Here is a 21,751-nt window from a genome sequence, read left to right on the forward strand (position 1 = left end):
ATGCCAAACAATATATGTTTGTGTTTAGTGGTTGCTCAATAGTAGGTACTTGTATTTTGCGATAATTCAAATATTAGCCATAAGAAATTGAAATAAGTTTGGGGGTCAGAAATTTACCTCAGAAGTTACTTGAAGAAATGCAGGCAGAATTTTGGCAAAATCTCCTGTTTCACTTTTGTAGCCTCCGTTTTCACCTTTTGCTCAAAAGTAGAGACTCGTGCTAATAACGTGTTGTAAAACTAATAAAATAAACCACTATAATATCAAGTGAAATATTGGAGATATTAGAGAAAAAAGTAGAGAAATAGAGAGTGATTATCTTATTATTCCAACTAATCAAAGGTCCTCATAAAGGGTGTCAATGTACCTCTATATATAGGTACTACAAGATTAAAGGTACATTAATTCTATTAAACACCCACTACTATAAGAATATGAAGAAACCTATGAAACGGTTTCTCCACTACATGAATAGATTTATGGATTGTAACTTCTATACATAATGTAGCCATAAATCATGAATTAATTCTCTTGAAAATACAAAAGGACATCCACATTTTAGTTGTTTCATAACATAAATAATTCATTCATAGTTTGACGATTAGTTTTCAATGAACCTTAACCCGTGGTTGAATTGGGAAATTGTATGAAACATAGTAACGTTGCATACCATTTCAGCAAAGCGTAAGGGGAAAAACCGTAATAAGTGAATAGCCTTGAATGAAAAATGAACAAATAGGTGAGTGTGATTATAAAAAATTGTTAATTGATTTTGAACTTCCTATTTAGGAGATATGGTTACTTTTCATAAGTTGGAAAATGTATGCAAAAGATTAGAAATTTACCAGTTTAAATTTTATAGTAATAGTTTAAATTCTACAAAGTACAATTAATTCTCCATATTTTTCTTCATTAGTGTAGTACTTCAACAATAGTTTTAAATTTCAAAGAGTTCCTCTACCACATCTACACCACTTTAAATTCAAAAAAAAAAAAAGTAAAACTCTAACCAGATTTTTTTTCTTTTAAATATTAAAACAGTGGCAGATGTAGTAGTTGGTCAGTGGAGGCACGTAATCTCCACTAGCCAAGTGAAAATGCTTAAAATAGACTTGAAATCTGTACATGTGTTTTGTGTGTGCGTGGTGGGGGGGGGCAAAAGAAAAGGACTATAATTCATTTGAAATCTATTAACAATTATAAATTGTGCCAAGATCTCGATCATAGATGTCATAGTAATTTGGCAAAGAACATGCAAATGAAGAGAACCATGGTGGCTGATGGCACGTCACCACTTTTCTGTAATTAAATCTGTAATTTTCTCTATGAACCCAGATAAAGCTCCTGGGGCTGATGGCATGTCACCACTTTTCTTTCAAAAATTCTGGACTACCATCAAAAAAGAAGTGGTAAATGCAATCCAAACCTTTTTTCATACTGGTCACCTCTTAAAGAGTGTTAATCATACTGTGATCACTCTCATCCCCAAAGTGTTGAATCCTACATCCCTGAAGCAGTTTAGACCCATAAGCCTCTGCAATACCATGTACAAAGTCATTGCTAAAATCCTAGCAAATAGGCTAAAAGGTGTCTTGCATTGTTGCATTTGCAAAAACCAATCTGCATTCATCCCTGGTAGCCAAATACTAAGACAACATAATGGTCTCTCATGAATATTTGCATTATCTAAAAAACAAAAGACAAGGTAAGGATGGGTTCATGGCAGTGAAGCTAGACATGTCTAAAGCTTACGACCGAGTGGAATGGAGTTTTCTGGAAGCAATCATGACAAAGATGGGATTTCACTGCAAATGGAGAAACTGGATTATGGAGTGCTTAAGATCTGTATCCTACTCTTTTAATATAAATGGGAAGGTCAAAGAATATGTGATCCCCAGAAGAGGAATCAGACAAGGGGACCCTCTATCCCCTTATCTATTTGTACTTTGTTCTGAGGGATTTTCCAACCTGATCAGGAAGGCTGCAGCAAATAGGAAGCTCTCAGGGATGAGGATAAGCAGACATGGACCTAGTATTACACATCTATTCTTTGCAGATGATTCATTGATCTTCTGCAAAGCAAATATGGATCAGGCAACTAAGTTAATGAGGGTGCTACAAGTGTATGCCTTGGGGTCAGGCCAACTGATAAATCTAGACAAGTCTTCCATACTATTCAATAAGAATGTGAGGCCAGAATTGATGCATGATATTTGTCAAACCGCGGGGAACATGCAAAGAGTAAGTCAAGGCAAGTACCTCGGATTACCAATGGTAGTATCAAGAACAAAAGAGCAGATTTTTGGATTTGTCAAGACAAACATACAACAGAGAATTCTCAAGTGGAAAAACAGATTCTTAAGTATAGCAGGAAAGGAAATAATGCTTAAATCAGTAGCTCTAGCTATGCCTACGTACACTATGTCCTGCTTCAAGGTTCCATCTAGATTGTGTAAGGAAATCAGTTCACTAATGTCAAACTACTGGTGGGGAGAGACCAATGGAAAGAATAAAGTACACTAGTGCTCCTGGAGGAAGCTCACTCAAAACAAGAACATAGGAGGCTTAGGCTTCAAAGACTAGGAGGCATTTAATACAGCACTACTAGGAAAATAGGTATGGAGGCTGATAACACAACCTAACCTTCTAGTCAATCAAGTTATGAAGGCAAAATTCTTTCCCAGGACCTCCATATTCAGGTGCAAAGTCCCAAACAATGCATCCTAGATATGGAGGAGCCTTGTGGGAGCTAGAGAGCTGGTGGAACAAGGGACCAGAAGAAAGATTGGCAATGGAAAAAACACAAATATCTGGGAAGATAGCTGGATCCCGGATACATCAAATGGAAGAGTGACAACCAGGAGAGCTATGGACAATGGACTTCAGAAAGTGGAAGAGCTGATTTGCCAGAAGAGATGGAACAGGAATTTGGTTTTCCAAAATTTCAACAGAGAAGATGCAGACAAGATCCTGAGTATACCAATAAGCTTATCAGGAAGGGAAGATAGCCAGTTTTGGATACATAGGGTAGATGGAAATTACTCAGTCAATTCAGGGTATAAGGTGCAGGCTCTTAACAATGATGACAAGCAAAAAAGAAACCAGATGGAAGGCTCTACAAGTCGGGAGAATCAAACCAAAAAGCTATGGAGGAATTGTGGAGACTGAAGGTAAAGCATAAACAGAAAATATTCCTATGGAAATGCCTTAACAATGCTCTTCCAGTGAGAGACACCATCAATGGCAAAATCAAAGTTGGGGATCCCATTTGCAAGGGATGTGGAGAGGAAAGGGAGACGATTGAATATACACTTTTGAACTGCAGTGAAGCAAAACAGACATGGAAGTTAGCCCCAATCCAATGGGAAGGAATGATGGAACAGCATGGAAGTTTTAGAAGATGGTGGATATCAATTGCAGAAGCCAGACACAGACCAAAAGGATGGCAACATATTTCTTTATCTGTCCATATTCTCTGGCAGATATGGAAAGATAGGAATGAGGTGGAATTCAATGGAAAGAAAAACCAGCCATGGAGGACAATACAGAAGGCACAGGAGGATTGGTTAGAATTTGGGGAGACAGATAAAAGGGAAACTAGGATGAGCACAGAGGAAACAAAAGCACTACATCAAAACAATCAGTAGCTAGTTTCAGAATATGGTATAGTGAAATTGAGGATTGGAATAACAAGAGATATGAACAAGCCTTGCCTAGGCATTGGAATCAGTCTAACAGAAGGAGATCAAGGACCAAAGAGAGGATGGGCGCTACGAGACAGCAGCTCAGGATCAATACTGGTGGATGAAGCAGTCGCACTAAAACTGGCATTGTGTAAAGCTACCAACATGCAACACAGGGAAGTGCAATTCCAAGTGCAAAACCAGCAACTCCTCAACCATATTCGAACAAAAAAAGTAAGGGATATCAGATTAGCTACTGTTGTGGAAGATATTGTTCAGATATTGTTCAGCTAAGAGATTTGTTTCATATGTGCTTCTTTTGTCTAGTTAAAAATGATAAGAATCAACTAAGCTCCAAGCTTAGCAACTATGCCTTGGGCATCACCTTAGATGAGGAACTTTGGTTTCCTTAGTGGTAAAAATGCCACTTGTAAAGCTAAATCGAGCCTTTGCTCGCACTTGTACATCTTTTGTCAAGGAATACAATCAATTATCGTTTCGAAAAAAAAAAGAGAACCATGGTGGCAACAAACTCAAGTTCCAACAAAAATTTTGAATTTTCAAATTGACTTTACTTAACACACAACATTTTTTCTTGTCACTTAAGTACCTTATTTAGGGTTATTTCTTTAGAAGGAGCTTAGAAAAAATTTAACTAATTTGTGCTCCCACTAAGAAATACTTTTAACTTTGCCACGGACTACAAGCCCTTATGTTTGCAAACTAAAAATAATTCTACCAACTTTTATCAAAATTTAAACTGCTTAATTCAACCAAAAAAATAATAATTATTGAATTATATGTAATTGTAAAACTCTACATACTTTTTTTTTATAAGAGCAATGCTAAATACTTTATCTTAAAAGTCTAGGTTGATTGTAACCATTTGTGGTTCCTGTGCATAGCATGGGATAAAAAGCTTACCAAATTTGCAAATTGAAGATTGAACAGTGCATATTGAATATTAAAAATGACAAAAGAGACAAATGAATGTAAAATTTATACTTGTAGAGGAATAATGATAGAACATAAATACACTGAAACAATGTGACACTCTGACGAAGAAAACATTTTAAAAGATGTCACTAAAGGGTCAGAGGAAGTTTTCATTACTCAAATAATAGTGAATTGGAAAAAGGAAACTAATTTGCGAGGGAATATTATATGTGGTTACAAAACCATTTAAAAAGAATGCCTTCGAGAAGTATTTTCAGTAAAATACTTATGACTATTTATGCACAGGCCCCTCGCATTGTTTTCACATATTTATTTTACTCACTCTCCATATACAACAATAGATTTCTTTATTAAATAGCAAATTTTGGAGGCTATTTAATTTTGCTTCAGAGTCCCACAACTTCCTAGCCATGGTCATACCAAACGAGATTGGACATCATGTTAGTGTCAATTCCTTCTGATACCGTACCCACTTCCAACAGTAGACATGGTCAAAGAGCTCCTAGCATAGAGCGACCGTATCGTAGGTATTTGTCGAGTTACACGTTTAAAGAAATGGATTATTCCATCAATTACTTCAGAGGATCTGCCTCCTCCAGTTATTCATGAAACCTATGCATACTCCTACGTTTTTGTTGAATGTTTAAGGGATAATTTCAGAAATCCCCCCTGACGTTTTTGACTATTTCACTGCCCTCCTTCCATATTTTGAAAATTACATTAATTTTTTTTTAAATTTATTATCTTGTAACATTTAGATTCAACAAGCAATTAAAAAGTGATATTAGGAGAGAAAGAGATAATATGATTTCACCATTGCCCCTCATCTACTAAATTGTTTAATTCATTTAATACCAACCCAAACATTAAAGAAACTAGTAGAATTTGTTGTTTGCCATCAAGAATTAAATCGCACATGGCATCAAAATAGTATATTATTCTATATATTTCACTTGATATAAAATCCAAAATGCACTTTTCAATTACAAATTCATTGTCAAACAAGATCAACAACAAATAATCAAAATAATCTGCAACCAAATTATTACAAAGAGTGAACTTTAATACCATAAAAATCTCAGCAAGTAACTGTTGACAAGAATATTTATGATGTTAAAGTTTGTTCTTTGTAATATTTTGGTTGCAAATTTTTTGATTCTTTATTGATGATCGTGTTTGACAATAGGCATGTTACTGAAAAGAGTAATTTAAATCTTATATTAAGTGAAAAATATAAAATAATATATTATATTTTGATGCTATGTGTGATTTGATCTCTATTAATAAACAACAAATTTTAGTGCTCTTCTTTAATGTATGAGTTATTATTAAATTAATTAAATAATGTAATAGATAGGGAGCAATGATGCAATCATATTATTTTTTCTCTCCTAATATCACTTTTTAATTATTGATTGGATCTAAATATTACAAGATAATTAATCTCAAAGGAAGTTAGTGTAATTTTCGAAACCTAGAGGGAGGCCAGTAACATAGTTAGAAACCTCAAGGGAGGCTTCTAAAATTATCCCAATGTTTAAAGAAGTGGCTTACTCCATCAAGTGCGTCCAATAATCTGCATCCTCTGTTGTATTGGTGGCATTGCCAGGTTAAGGAGTGTCATCGTGTGCACACGCATCTCAACTCTTTCAAAAGTTTGTTTAGGCTAAACAATGGAGGATGAAACAAGGAAACTCAACAGAATCCTGGATGCAACCTGATGACAACAGAGTCCAGGAAGAATAAGAGTCTACCCAGTACAACTACACAAGTACTTTAAATGTCCCACAAAATGGATAATCTCACTGGATGTGGTATTGCATTAATTGGATCCTTTTTGGCTCCAAGACCATATCACTTGAAATCTGTTGTTATTATAAACGAATAATAAACACAGATATTACGATGTAAAACTCGAGAAGATAAGGAATAATATAATACATAAATGACACATTTCTTGTATATCCGACCAAGCTTTAATCATGCAAGTCCCCAAAAGGAATAGATCTTGGTCACTGACATTGCTTATAAACATTTGTTGTCAAAGGAAGACTGTATATATTACTTATGGAAAAGTTCTCTCGCTTGACCTACATATCACATATACCTCCATATCTAACAAAAATTAAGGACAATCCATGCTACAATACTTGATTGTATACAATACTTGATCAAGGCAAACAACCTATGACCTTCAATTGGGTTCACTGAGAGAATTTTAAAACTATACCCTAAAAATGCTATTCTCTCTGTTATTGACACCAAGTAATCTGTGATTTACGGTAAAATATGGGAAACCACAGTTTACTGATGGAGCAAAATAATGAATGAATTCACCACATCTAAGCTGAGGAACCTCGTATAAAACAGACAAGCTTGAGGAAATAATCAATGCGAATCCAGATGCAGCTTCCATCTGAGCACAATGATGATCTGGAATACAAAGGAAACAGGAGCAGACTATCAGTACACAGCCAAATTCAGCAGTAAAACCAGATTATGCATGAATAAATCAATAAAAATCTACAGAAAGGCCAAAACTAGGAGTCAAACAAGCAAGTTCAAATGAGATCTGCCAACGTAAAATGTGGTTGCATGCTTATGCTCTGTAGCTTCAAACTGTTATAAAAAAAATTTTGATTCATTGATTTATGCCTTTTTTTTTTCGGAATGGGCAAATGATATGCAAATTGAATACAAAACATAAACACCTCAGACACTTCAGCCTTGAAAAAAAAAAAATTTACCCTGTATAAGCGGTCCTTGTGGCCTTAAAAACACCTCCTCTTAAAATTAAAAGACCTGATTATTTAAACATGCAACTAACATCATGATTTATCTTAAAATCATCTCTAACTGGAAGAAAACACTATCAACTAATTACCTACATGATAACAATCACCTCATCATAGTTCATAAACTGAAAGTGAAGTCCCAAAAGAAAAAGATAGGCCACAATAAAATTTCCATGAATCCATCTAAACTAATTAGATTTTCTTTGGCCCTGACATCTATTTTAATAAATGTAGTTGGGAAGAAGCTATTAATCCAGCAATGCAAATGTACAAAAATTTCCACTAAGCGGCTTTATATTGACCACATTCCCCAAATCAAACAAGAGGTCATATATTTCCAAGCTATCCATTTACTGTTGCTCACACAGAATATCGAACTCACAAGGGCAGATACAAAGTAAAACTATTGTTTAGGAGGAAGAGTATTATGACGGGGTTTTACCCTTCCAGTGAAGGACGGAGTTACAGAATGCAATAAAAACAGAACTGCAAGCTTCTTTAAACAACATATGTGGCAAGAAGAGCGTGTAGTATAGCCCAATAGATAATAACACCAAGGCGCAAAGTAGGTTGTCGCATTAGTGTCCGATCACATGACATCCTGCGGTACAAACGAACATAACATTTAAGCCAAGTCACGAATTCCACCAGAAAAAAATCCAAATAGAAGAAAAAATGTAGACATGTATGCTCAAAATGTAGTTAAGGTACAGAAACTGTGTGAAGAAATACCATAAGCCGTCAATCATATCAGATACTGGTCTCGTAAATCGAGGCACAATTCTTGATGTGGTTAGCGACTTGAATCCATGAGCTGAAATAGAGGATTAAAAAAAAAACAAAACATTGGAGGACTTCATAGTAATTCTGTTTATTATAACTTAATATCCCAGTATAGCATCCAGGGTACCATACCTTTGTCATCATCATCATCCTCTATCCCACTAACAGGATCCATATCTATAGCAATAGCAACTTGATCACTATTGGTTTTGCGTCCACCTCGAACTTGAGGGGCAGCGCTTCCAGCCCTTTTGTTAATCTGTACCAAAAGCATGCAAAACACAGTACCATTTAAAAAATAAAAATAAAAAAAAGGACCTCCACTTACAGAGGAAAAGTGGGAAAAACTCAAAGAAGAGAGCTAAGCTTAAGCATTATGTATTAAAGAACACTAGATTAATGATATAAGAAAAGCAATTATATTTCAGAAAATATACAGCAAGCTCCACTCAAAAAATGACATGTCATACATATATCTTTTATCTCCATTTTCTTCCATATCGTCTTTACCCAACCACTCAAAAGTCTTGATATCCTCCAAGGCCAACTAATTATCAGAACCGCTAATTCGAACAGTCAACAAACACAATGAAAGCCAATCAAAATTTCCTGCAAAAGCCAGCTCTTTAGCAACAATGCCAAACCCAACTATACTCCCATTTCCTCTTTCTCAAAGACCAATTTACTTTGATTGTTCCTGCAAAAGCCAGCTCTTTAGCAACAATGCCAAACCCAACTATACTACCATTTCCTCTTTCTCAAAGACCAATTTACTTTGATTGTCTTGGAATTCTCCAATTTTGACAAAAAATATCATTATCTTCAACTAACTTGTTTCACCAAGTATACTTCTGAAATTGTTATAACATGTAGGAAATATAATTTTACTTTGATTCAGATACTGTTATCACTCGTTTGTTCTTATAATGTTGGAAATTAGACCACATACATTTTATACACAACCAAAAAATGGCCAGTTGTTTTTTCCCAAAGTATCACATGCGTATATTGTATCCTAACAAGAAAGAAACTTCACACAATTATTAGATAAGGCATTTTTAGAATTCCAAGCAGCCACGAATTGGGTGGTTTGTACATGTCTCTATGATAAGTTTAATGTATTTCAGGTTGTTTTCATGCCTCAAAGATATTATTACAATTTGTCAGTAGTGCTTTACAGTTGAGATGTACTGTTTATCATTTTAGGAAACGCTGAAAGATTAGAGCTGACACGTATCAAGCACATATACTCAAATAGCTAACTTTGACTGTTCAAGACAAGCTTGATTCCTACATCTCTGGCCTTTACAAAACTACAGTTAAGTTTCCTTAGTTGTTAAATTTGCTTCTCTACGAAGTTTATTGCAGCCAGACACTAAGTCTTGGTATCCAAGCCGAGCTAACGTAAGAGCTTCCGCAAAACCTCATAATCAATGAGATCATGGGCACTTGAGTTTGATAGGGCTTATTTCGACTTTTGTTAGCTCGTAACAGCTTCCAGAAAAGTTCAAAATATGATATTTCAAAAATGGGAAGGCAATGTAAGCAATTTCACTCAAAAATCCCAACAAGGCAATTTACTTCTTGAGAATCCCTAATTGCTGTACACCCAATTTTAAATTATATAAACTACTAAAAACTGTAACCAGATGCAAATTATTACTTCATAAATGCCAACCTGCAATTCTTTCATGGAGTTTATGCAGATCAACAGAAGACCATCAAACCCCACCCAAAAATTGCAACTTGCAAAAGAATGGAAGTTTGTCATCTCAAAAATGTTCTACTTGCAAGAGACACAATTTTCAATACCACTAATAAGGTTGTTCCTTCTTGATGACTTATGGCTTGCACCTAACTGTTGACATCTTCCATCCCTAAAGATAAAGAATTAATGTTCCAGAGCTAACCAAACACAAACTTCCAAAACAGTGTCATAGTTCTATATCTCTAACTCACACCCGGAAAATAATAATTATGAAATATTCAATCCACAGCAGCTCAAGGAAATTGAGACACAACATAAACAAAAAGACATACCAATGATTCAACTTCCACAATTTCAGATTTTGGACTTGTTGCCTGTCCTGAATCGCCTACATGTCTAACCATGGTTAATTGAGAATCTTTCTCAAGCAGTGCATTTTCAAGAAACTCTACTTTCCGGATCAATTCTTCTACTCTACTCCTCTCTCCTTTCAACAACAATTCTCTATTTTGCGCCACTGTCCGAAGTTCCTCCAACTCTGATACAATGGATTCAATCTGCTTTTGCAGTAGCTCTTTGTGTTCACGAACTTGGTTAGTCTCAGCATCACTAGAAGGCATGTCCCGCACCTGAACTCGAGAAACTGTCGTGTCTAGCCATGTCAAGAGTTCAAGGACTTCATCAGGGTTCCTTTTGTTGCTCATCTGGGTTGCTGTAAGTGCTTCATTGGTGCACCTAGTAACTTCTTGCCTTAAGAAAGATATCTCTCCATCCCGTTCTTGTAATTGCAACTGAAGCTTCTCAACCTCAGAGAGAAGGTTTTCTGATAGATGATGAAGCTCATCAAACTTGCTGACAGTGACAGAAAGCTTCTTCAAAACCCTTCCTCGAGAAGCTTCAAGGTTCTCCAAGTCTTGATTCTTTTTCTGCAAATCACTTTCTAGCTCCAGAATTTTGTTAGAAAGGCCTTCCATCTGAGACTCCTCCTCATCAAGTGCTTGCATGAGTGCCTCAATTTCTGAAAAGTTACAAAAAGGAAAATCAAGCATAAACTCACAAAGTAGAACAGCAATTGCAACTATAGCCGATAAAATTTGAGATCAACAGAACAAAGCAACATAAAGACCTTGATCTTTCGCAGCCAGGGCATCTGTCAGTGAGGCAACTCTCTGCTGCAAGTCTGCAGAGACAGTTTCCTGATATTCTAATTCTTTGACTCTTTTCTTCAACATACTATGCTCCTCCTCCATGCCATTTACCTGAATCTGCAGATCATCTGCCTTAGTTGTTGCAGATCGAAGATCTTGCAAGTAATTCTTTGCTATGACTTCAGCATCCTTGATCTGACTAACAAGCTCAGTACTTATTCTCTCTCGCTGGATATCCTTCTCATGAAGTTCTTTCTGCAAGTTACTTACAATAGTCTTCCATTCCATTTGTCTATCTTCTAAAATCTCATTTTGCCTACTGATGAGATCCTTTACAACAGACAACAATTTCTCTCTCACTGACATAATAACTTCCTCGGAAGACACAATATTCTCTTCAGTAGAAGTATTTCCTCCAACAGAAGTTTGAGAATTCAAGTCAACCCATGGAGCCTTGGAAGAGAAATCAATCCCATCCTGCTGAGATTTCCTGTTCTCAATCTCCACAATTGAAAGAGTGCACGCTTCATAAAGCAATGAAATATTCCTATGTGCAACAAACAACTCCGAATCTTTGTCCTTCAAAATGGATTTTATCTGGTGAAGATTTCTCTCACCATATTCAGAGGACTCTTTTAGAGAGGAAACCTCAGTGTATAAACCCTTAACTATTTCAAATATATGGCTGGCTTGTTCCTGTATTGAGTTGTGGTGTCTCTGCAATAGTTCTTTAATAAAACCAATTTCTGTTGTAGGAACCTGAAAATATTGCATGCAAAATAACAATCATTTATATCCAAATTAAGATACAAGTTATAGCCCTTTTAAAGGACAAAGATAACCACAGTAAAGAGCTGGGACCTAAAAGTAATAATCTGTTTATATAGCACTCAGACGCAAGTACAAGAATTGAACACAGTAAGGAGCTGGGACCTAAAAGTAATAACCCGTTTCTATAGCAATCAGATGTAAATACAAGAATTAAACACCATGAGCAATAGCTTATTGGAAAAGGAAGAAAATTCAATGACATATCCATCCTACACCTCATATATGGCAAAAATCTGTCCATAGTGCTTTTTCTGTCCATGCTTAAAATTTGGAAGTCAATTGTTTGCATTGCAACTACTCTAGCCAAATGGAAATTTGACACGAATTTGGAGATGACAAATGCAAAAAAACTTCACACAACGATAGAATACAAGTATTTTGATTTAGACATGCAAAGAGATGGACGACTGAAAGAAGAGTACAATGGATCGGCTAATGATTTCACGATTTCTCTTTAAACTAATCCAAGCCTTTTATCATGTTAGTTATGCAGAAGCATGATGCAAAAAGCAACTACATGCAGAATAGATGTTGCCAGAACTTGAAGAAGCTTTAGCTGACTGCTGAACCCTATCCTTCTAAGGGCCAAAATCCGAGTCAGACAAGATTGAGGCCTGACCAAGGAAACAAGCTAATGGTACATTCTAGGTCCTCTTATGCAAACTTTCTGAATATTGGAAAGCACTCATATATATGTATGTATATGTATATATTTATATACGTATATATGTATGCATGTTTATGTATGTATATATGTATGTGTGTGTGCATATATATATATATATATATATATATATATATATATACACGTATATATTTATATACGTATATATGTATGCATGTTTATGTATGTATATATGTATGTGTGTGTGCATATATACATATATATATATATATATATATATATATATACTATCACACGCATATGAACATATGGGAACTAAATATGTATAGATACAGATATATATTTACGGGAACTAATAGACCACAAACTGTGGTACTCAGATGAGTAGAAACATGTAACTCCAAATATCCACTGCACTAAAATAGGCTATTTGGAGCGAGACAAAGAGAGATGGGGGGGAGTAGGAAGAAGAAGAAGAAAAATGTTCATTGTTTGGGTACTTAACAGATTCCAGTTGGAAAGACCAAAACTAATGTTTGATGAACATAAGTATGGAGGGGGTTTTCTTGGTTTTTGGGGCCGGGGAGTGGAGGAGGATGTACTACTTGGATCATTTTGAGCATCTTTACACTCCTCACTATCCTTCATCACAGCATCAAATAAGTACAAATAAAAAAATGCACTGCCTAATGTCAAAAAAAGGAGCGAAACTGACAGAAAAAGTAACACTACCTTGTTTTGAGATTTAGGGAAGGTTATACTGCCCGAATCACCAACAGCTATCCCAGCAAAAGCATCAATAGCTGACCTTGCATCTGTGCTAGGAGCACTAGGTGATTCTAGGCATGACTTAATGCTCGCCTCCAGATTTTGCAGAATCTCCAAATCCTTGGAGAGAACTTCAGCAAGTGAACTATTAACAGTAGAAATCTCCTCCTGCATTTGATCCACACTAGACCTTAAGATTGAGACTTCAGCCAAGAGGTGGTCCTTTTCTTCAGATTGAACAGCAGACAACTTCTCAACATGTGCAAGAGCTTCAAATTTTGCAGCTTCAGAGAACTCCTTCTCTCGAGAAACTTCTGATAGCTCCCTAGCAACCTTCGCAAGATCTTCTTGAAGGGCATCATTTCTTTCTTGAACCTCATTTAACTCTGCAAGCAGTAGCTCAGCTGCTCTTTTAGATTTCCGCGATTCTTGCAAAGAAGAATCCAAAGCAGCATTTAAATCAAGGTATTTTTTTCCAATTGCTTCAAGCTTTTGAACAGGATTTCCAGAGTCAAAACCAACATCAATAACCTTCAAACTTTCCAATATCAGGCTCAACATATATTCTTTCTCATGCAGGCAGTGTTCACTGTCTGATAAACGGTCCCTCAGGGACGCACACTCTGCTTCAACATTTTTTATCCTTTCATGGCTCATAGACAAGTTCATGATTCTCTGCTCATATTCAGCAATAGAATTTTCACGCTGACTGACCTCAAATTTAAGTCGGTCAACCTCAGCATTTACTTCATCAATTATTTGTTTCAGATTGTCTCTCTGTTGAACCAAAGACTTTCCCTTTTTGACGGCAATGTTTAATTTCTCTCTTAAAGAAGCTGACTTCTGTTCTTCATGATTAAGAAGCTCCTGCAGTTCTTTCCTTTTTGCATCCAATTCTTCAACTTCAGTAACCAAATTCTGATTCTTCTCCGAGTAACTGTCTCTCTCCTCCTTCAAATGTACCACTTCAGCCAGCGTATCCTCCAGCTTTTTGTTGAGGGCTGCTACATCCTCAGTTACTCCAGAATCTCTAGTTTGCTCTTCATGATCAGTAACACTAGCCTTTTCATTGACATGCCCATCAGCAACCAGATTACCAACCAAAAGCGTTGAATATTTGTCAATAAGTTTTCTCAGCAAATGTTCCAGATATTCCATATTGTTGGAACCAAATTCTAAATCATCTGTGACAGAATCCTGAAGAACATTATGAATCAAATCCTGCAATCTTCTCAGCTCAGCTTCAACATGATTTAAATGCTCCTCATCTACAAGCTTCTGATCCAATTTCTCTTGCAAACAAGTCACTTGCTTCAGCAGCTTCTCATTTTCAATTTCCAACTGTGATGCCTTCTCTGAGCTTTCATAATAATCATCAGTAATAGTTTCCAAATTCTTCAGAAGACACTCTTTCTCCACAATAATAGAATGGTAAGCTGATTCAAGTTCAGAAATCCTACTCTGGGACTCTTCCAGATCACCAGTTAATGATCCATTAAGTGCATCCAAGTAGTCAATCCTCTGCTGGAGAGATTTACAATGGTTCTGAGCATCCAAAAGAGCACCTCCCAACCATTGAATCCTATCCTCTGGCTCCAATGACCGCAACTGTAGAGGCATTTCAATCTTTCCAAGAATATCCTCCCACCGCTGCACAAGGTTGTTCCTTTCTATTAAAGATTGTTCAAGCATATCATTATGCTCTGCCAGCCCATAAAACTTACCTTGGAGCTCTTCATATCTTCTTCTGAAGTCATCAGCCAAATCTTGATTTGGTTGTGTCTCTTCTTTCCAGCCATCAACACTTGCAAATCCACTCTCAGAATAGCACTCTCCTCCAACAGGGCTTTTCTGATCCCAATCAGTAGGAGGAGGTGTGTTTGCAGTGATTGACTTGGCTAACCAATCAACCTTTTCAATGATATCTCTGGAGTGAAAGTGCTCAGGCAGTTCAAGATCTTCTAAAATCTCTTCAATTCTCTGAAGAATAGAATCCTTAAGAAGAAATGATTCTCGCAATGCAGTAGCAGAATTACGGATGTATGCGAGCTCAGATTTTAGGGCTTCCATGCGCTCACCAGCCTCAGAATAATTCTGAAGTTTTGTTTCAAGCTCATGAATCACAACATCTTTTAACTGCAAATCCTGTGAGCATTTTTCCAATTGATTAGATGTCACTGCAAGGGATTGCTTGAGATTGTCACGCTGCACAATCAAACCCTTCCCCTTTGTAACAGCTATGCTGAGCTTCTCCCTAAGAGATGAAACCCGATGCTCTGACTGTTCTAGTTCAGCAATTCTCTCCAATAGTTCTGCTTGAAAAGCAGGAATATCCTCGTTGACAGTCTTCCAACTTTCTTTCAAAACAAGGTTTTCATTTTCATATTGAACAAGTATGAAAGTCAAATAATCCAGCTCTTCCTGAAAATAACCCAACTGCAGCTCATTCAAATCAGGCTTTTCCTGGGCCAGGCTTACCTGCTCCTTAGCTTCCTTGTATTTCTGAATGAGAATGTAGACAAAAGACTCTAGGCCTGGCACAGGATCAGCAATATTCACATTGAAGCTACCCAACATAAATTCTTCTTTAACATTCTGAAACAATTCTAGAATAGCATCTAGATGGAAAGATCTTCTTTTCAGTTCATCAATTTCTCTTACTTGATCCACCAGATGTGAATTGAGCTTGTCATTAGCAGATTTAAGTAGCAATTTTTCATCAAGCATCTTTTCCAAAAGGTCATTGAAAAGACCAGGATCTAGCAGGTTCTCATTATTTACGCCCGTTGTTGTTCCTTCCACATGACCACATGATTCAACAACCCTCCTGAGCTTTCGGTAGTTCTTGTCCAAAACATTGATAAAAAGTTCATTTTTTTCTTGCAGATTGTTGAACTTCATATTCAATTCGGAGTAAGCACTCAAAATAGCTTGATGGTCTCTCTCAGTGCACTTGAGCTGTTCGTGCAGACCTTCAATTGCTTTAATGGCAGCATTAACCGAAGCAGCAATCCTACTACCTACATCAAGATTTTTTTGGCAGTCATTTGACAAAGTAAAGGAACATAAGGTCTCAATTGACATATCAAGCTTCCTGACTTCCACAACTATCTGATCAACAAAAGAGTTCCATTCCTTGTCAATTAGCAATCCCCTATCACCAACTTCCTTCTGAAGCATTTCAACTTGATTAAAGAAAGAAGAAACCATTTGATCCGAACTTTCGCATATCTCATCCAAATTGCTCTGGAATTCACTAATTTTGGCTTCCAAGCTCCCCACCTTGTCTTTAAGCTGAATATTATCGGAAATACTAGTTTTAGAGTTGCAGATATGCTGCTTTAGAGCTTCACATAGAACCACAAGCTCAATGTTTTCTGCTTCGAAATGGATACAATGACTCTTCAAGGACTCACAGGAAGCCACAAGCTGTGTGTTCAAAAACTCAGCAGATATTCTACTCTTTCTCTCGCCTTCAAAAGATTTACTGGCACTTTCAGCTAGCAGAAGCATCTGCTTAAGAACAACTTGCAGGCTTTTTGTTTGTTGTTTAGCTTGCATGAATAGATGCCTAGTTTCTGCACTTTCAGATGATGGCACTTCATCTATTTCATCGTCATCAGCATGAGTTTTTGTTTCAAAAGCTTGAATAAGTTTTGATACTCCTGACTGAACATATTTACCGCTTGAACTACTTAAGGAAGCCAAAATTGAGTGCATGCCTTCAATTGCATTCTCAAGTTTTTGCAGTACTTCATTTGCCTCCAGGTGCATTTTCCAAAATGCTGACCCCGATGACACATCAGGATCACCCATAACAATCTGTCTAGGAAGTGATCCATGAGGAGCACTTTCAGATGAGGTCCTTCTGAACTCTGAGATTGCAGTTTGACTTTCTTCAGTCCTTGGAATTTGAGATGAAATATCATCACTAGCTATGATCTGTCCACCGGTATCTTTTACTTGATAAGCAGTATCCTCAGGACTAGACATCTCAGCAATATGCAGCTCAATATTTGTTCTCAAAAGTACATTTTCCTGGCTGAGTTTTTCAACATGCAAGTTCGCTTCTTCTAGGTCTCTTATGGCCTTGCTGAATTCTATCTGCAAGCCTGCTAATACACTCTTAGACTCCAGCAGCTCACGTGATCCACTCTCATTCTTGCTTGAAAGATGTTGCTTCTCTTCCTCAAGCTTGTTCCTCTCCTCAATCAATGATGCAAGACTTCCAGTTATGTCTGACAACTCCATCTGAAGGCCATCTACTAGAATCCTGCTGTCAACAATATTCAATGCTAGCTTCTCGTTCTCCTGGACCAAATATTCTTGTGCCACATGTAGCTTTCTTTTCTCATCCTCTAAAGCAGCAAGGAGGCCACTCAAACTTGCATTTTCAGCTTGCAGAGACTGAACCAAGGCATTGGAATCTGACAAGTCTGAGAGCAATTTACCATTTTCACAGGCAAGAAACTCCTTTTCCTCATCAAACTTTCTCGTCTCCTCTTTTATTGATGCAAGACACTCACTTAAGTTGACATTTGCCAATTGCAGCGATGCCAATGAAGCTTTGCTCTGGGCCAACTCTGCTGCCATCTTGTTATTCTCTTGTAAGAAATTCTCCTTATCTTCAACAACTTTCATTTTCTCCTCCATCACCAAACTAAGCATCCCATTTAAATTTTCATTTTGGACTTGCAAAGATGCCACTAAATTCCTGCCGTCAGCTAACTCTGATGCCAGGCTTGACATATTGCCTCCTGAAATTTCCAACCTATTCTGCAAGTTATCAACTCGGGCTGAAAATTCCTCAACTTCAGCCTTTGAAGCATGCAATTGTTGACTGAGTTTCTCCCTTTCAGAACTAAACTCGTGACATTCAGATCGACACTGTTTCAGCTCTTCAGAAAGGATTGCATTCTGTCCTTGAACTTCACGAATTGTAGTACTGGATACAGATAATTCATCAACCAGCTTCTCAAATTGATTATGAAGTTGCATTTCAAGTTCCAACTGCTCACAAAGTTGCATTTGACCTGCATCTCTTGCAAAACTCGAAAGATACAACTCTTGTTTGAGTTTTTCAACAAAACTAAAGAATTCTGAACCATTCAAACCCAGAGAAATTGTCAACTTCTCAAATAGAGATTCTCTTGAACAAAACACAAATCTGAATTGATCATTCTCAAGCCCGTTCATCACCTCTTGAAGTTGTGAGAGGCTAATTGAGCATGCATCTGATCTAGAAGGCAATTTCAGCATATTGTTCCTGAAAGAAGTTGCCAAGCCATCATCCTCGAACCCGAGAAGAACCTCTGCAGCATCCTGTTTGTAAATGTTGTCTACTTGAGCACTTTCACTTGATGAACCAAAAGCATCACTGATCTGCCCATCTTGAACATTTGGACTTGCAACAACATCATCTGGTTGGGTGCTTCGATCAGTTTCATGTACTACAGCATCAGGAACCACTCTTTGAGTCCATATCTCACTACCTGGATCAGTTTTCTTTGAAACTGAACTGCCAGCTTCCTGCATGGCCCCTACCCAGAAACAAATGAGAATCTGATTACAAATCAAATTCACACACAAGGAGAATAACAGACAAAAATTATTTGGTGTCCAGAGAAAAGGCACAACCTACATCTGTTACCTGCTCTTCCTCGTTCCTCTCTACTTCAGATGACAAATCAACAGGCCCTTGCATTTTACAGGATGTAGATTTCTCATCGGATACAAAAATACCCAAACTTCTTGAATCAACAAATTCAACATTTGCATGGCCATCAGTAACACCTCCACCTTCAAATGGAACTGATACTTTGGCATCTTCAACATCACGTTTAGAATCCTCCAATCTCAGCTTCTCATCTGCCAATTCTAAAGTTGTTTCACCAGCACCATCTTTCAATGACAGATCAACAATAGAAACATGATCATCAACCACTACCGGATCATTTAAAGGATTCAACTCCGATGAAGTAATAACTTCACCAGCATCAGACACTGACAATTCTTCATCAAGAACTTTGTCAGATGTTGCTGTAGATTTTGCAGCATCACTGTTTGCATCACGTCCAGGTTTGCTGGACTTACCAGACGATTTACCCCCTTTACCATCTTTCTTCTGCCTGAATTGTTGTAGCTGACAATCCATCACAAAAATAAATAAATAAAGGTCAATATGTAAACCTAATGCCAAACAAACAGCTACATATCCAATATTAAAATATAATACATTTAAAGATAAAAGGGAAAATTTGTGAAAGGGCTCACGTGGAGACATAATTCAAAAGGACAGAATAACTCTAGATGTTTATTAGGATTACAGGAAGTTTGTACTGTATTATCTATACAAACAGTACCGGTAATGTACCCTGAAAACTATAATTTTCACAGAGAAATCAGCACCAATGCCTTCTTAATAGGTAGAGTCCAGTATTATGCACACATTAGGCATTATGCCTCCAAGCACACCCTTCTGCGAAATTTCCCCAAGAAATGAGTCGGCCACTGCTCTTTTACTCAACCGATCAAAAAAGATTACTTGAACGCTTTTCAAATAAACATTAAAACATTTAAAATTCAAAATTCAAACACTTAAACCTTTGCTTATATTAACCAACCATATCAGCATTAACTAGTAACTGCATCATTTCAGAATCCAGTTATCCAAAAAAAGACTCAAACAATTGTGCACTGAAACTAAACAAAAACAAGCTTCCTTAATACTACTATATCATCCCATAATTGAGTGCACAAGAAAATATTCTCAAAAAGCTGAAACGGCACCGTCGATGTTACCTTTTTACGGCCGGCGGCGAGTAGATCGGTCCTGTTCTTATTATTTTTGTCCATCTGATTTTGATCCACTCTGATTGATTAAAATCTCTCGTTAATACATCTTCATCAGCATTGCCTTCTTGTAGCTAAACAAATAATTGATTGACCAAATGAAAACTCAGTATGCCACTGAAATTTAAACAGAAAGGAAGAAAAAAGAGTCATTTTTGTAAAAGAATAAAACAGTAGCGTACCTTTGGAGCTTGAATCCTGGAGAGAAATCACGAATTCGATTTTCTACTGGGCTTAGGGATATTTTTATCTTCAGATTTTGGGGGTAGAAGGGATTTTGGTTTGGTTTGGTTTGGTTTGGAAGTGTGGAGGAATTTTAGATCGAACGCAAAGCATCGTTTGGTGGGGGGAGTCTATTTGAAAGTAGGTCATGGAAAATTTGCAATCGGGGGACTTTTTTTTTTTTTTTTTTTTTGTGGGATGGGGCGAGGACAAGAGGCGATGTCTTTTATTATTATAATTCGGGTTATTATTACTTTATCTCCTTAACGTTCGATTTTAGTATCAATTTTCCCTTTAACGTTATCTTTTAGTCACTTTATCCCAAAATTAATGGTTAAACTTAACGAAATTTGTTAATTAAAGTAAAAAAACAAGTTTAGCCCTTAAAGATATTATTATTTTACCCCCATAAACTATAGTTTCAATATCAATTTACCCCCTAAAATTATTTTTTAGGTAATTTATCCCACAATTAAACCAATTTAGCAAGTTAAAAAACTTTGGAAGAAAGTACCCTCTTCTTTGTATAATAAAAACAATAAAAAATTTAGAGTGGATATTCTCCTCTTTAGTATCAAAAAAAAAGTCAAAGTATTAATTTCTTACTTCTTGACAATCTTATTAATATTAAAAAAGTAGAAAGATCGAAAGGGGGAGAGAGAGATAGAGAGAGAGCTCAATTCTTTTTTTAGAAAATATAAATAAGAAAGAATTAAATATTTTTATTATTTTAAAATTATTTCACTTTACTGTTTACCACCAGATTTCAATCCTAATTCCAACAACCTTAAATTAATACGATAATGTTAAATTTTTTTTCTTTGCAAAATCTAATTTTCTGTCTCCTTCTTTCCTATCTCTTTTTCTTTTCATAGTATTAATAAGTGTGAAAAAAGAAATTTGAGAAAACTCTTTTATTTTTATATTTTTGGATCTCTTAAAGTGAAAAAAAAAAGAATAATCATTCTAAATTTTTTATTTTTAATTATATATATAAGGGTAAATATATTTTAAAATTTTTTTACCATAATAGTTAGATTAATGATGAAGTAAAATGTCAAAAAAATAATGTTAGAAATTAAATCGATTATATCACTATAATTTAAAGGAATAAAGTAATAATAACAATGTAGTAATGCTATAGAATAAAAGGGTATTTTTGTCCAAAATTTCTTAATATGTTGAGTTGAATTACTTATGGGGGTGAAATAATTAAAAGATAACGTTACTAGTAAAACTGATAGTAGTGATATAGTTTAAGGAGGTAAAGTGATAATAACCCTTATTATTATTATTAAAACGAGTCAAAGGGTATTATTTTTCAAGGTTTTTCATGGTCGTCACGTGCTATGAGCATGTTTTTAGTAGTTTCATTTTTT

The 21,751-nt window shown here is 36.2% G+C and overlaps 2 protein-coding genes across 6 annotated transcripts; one reads left to right on the top strand and one right to left on the bottom strand.

Annotated features, from left to right (window-relative positions):
- Positions 1–1,659: 1,659 nt before the first annotated feature.
- On the top strand, positions 1,660–3,647 carry LOC113704611 (uncharacterized). The gene is made up of 3 exons (XM_027226496.1): positions 1,660–2,514; positions 2,728–3,121; positions 3,226–3,647. The coding sequence occupies exons 1-3, from the start codon at positions 1,660–1,662 to the stop codon at positions 3,645–3,647; spliced, it is 1,671 nt and encodes a 556-aa protein (XP_027082297.1).
- A 2,901-nt stretch (positions 3,648–6,548) lies between these two features.
- On the bottom strand, positions 6,549–20,572 carry LOC113704388 (uncharacterized). Of its 5 annotated transcripts, none has more exons than XM_027226276.2 (10): positions 20,333–20,572; positions 20,100–20,224; positions 18,940–19,440; positions 13,263–18,827; positions 11,053–11,833; positions 10,259–10,944; positions 8,351–8,477; positions 8,168–8,249; positions 7,878–8,036; positions 6,549–7,073 (listed from the first exon to the last, which is right to left on the bottom strand). In XM_027226276.2, the coding sequence occupies exons 2-9, from the start codon at positions 20,151–20,153 to the stop codon at positions 7,934–7,936; spliced, it is 7,899 nt and encodes a 2,632-aa protein (XP_027082077.2). In that variant the 5' UTR covers positions 20,154–20,224; positions 20,333–20,572; the 3' UTR covers positions 6,549–7,073; positions 7,878–7,933. The 5 variants fall into 5 exon arrangements, with proteins under 5 accessions (XP_027082077.2, XP_027082076.2, XP_027082078.2 ...); XM_027226275.2 differs by having other exon boundaries at positions 13,263–18,838; positions 18,936–19,440; XM_027226277.2 differs by having other exon boundaries at positions 18,949–19,440; positions 20,333–20,559.
- Positions 20,573–21,751: the final 1,179 nt, after the last annotated feature.

The sequence above is a fragment of the Coffea arabica genome, chromosome 8e (genome assembly GCF_036785885.1).
Source record: "Coffea arabica cultivar ET-39 chromosome 8e, Coffea Arabica ET-39 HiFi, whole genome shotgun sequence".
Taxonomy (NCBI): domain Eukaryota; kingdom Viridiplantae; phylum Streptophyta; class Magnoliopsida; order Gentianales; family Rubiaceae; genus Coffea; species Coffea arabica.

What these genes read in the sequence shown, in the direction of transcription:
- LOC113704611 (XM_027226496.1), top strand. Translation starts at nt 1,660, where the DNA reads ATGGTCTCTCATGAATATTTGCATTATCTAAAAAACAAAAGACAAGGT. An exon ending in AGACCAATGGAAAGAATAAA is followed by an intron (nt 2,515 to 2,727) that starts GTACACTAGTGC and finishes AATGCATCCTAG; the next exon opens with ATATGGAGGAGCCTTGTGGG. An exon ending in CCAGATGGAAGGCTCTACAA is followed by an intron (nt 3,122 to 3,225) that starts GTCGGGAGAATC and finishes ATGCTCTTCCAG; the next exon opens with TGAGAGACACCATCAATGGC.
- LOC113704388 (XM_027226275.2), bottom strand. Translation starts at nt 20,153, where the DNA reads ATGGACAAAAATAATAAGAACAGGACCGATCTACTCGCCGCCGGCCGT. An exon ending in TCGCCGCCGGCCGTAAAAAG is followed by an intron (nt 19,441 to 20,099) that starts GTAACATCGACG and finishes ATGGATTGTCAG; the next exon opens with CTACAACAATTCAGGCAGAA. An exon ending in TCCCTAAATCTCAAAACAAG is followed by an intron (nt 11,834 to 13,262) that starts GTAGTGTTACTT and finishes CAATATTTTCAG; the next exon opens with GTTCCTACAACAGAAATTGG.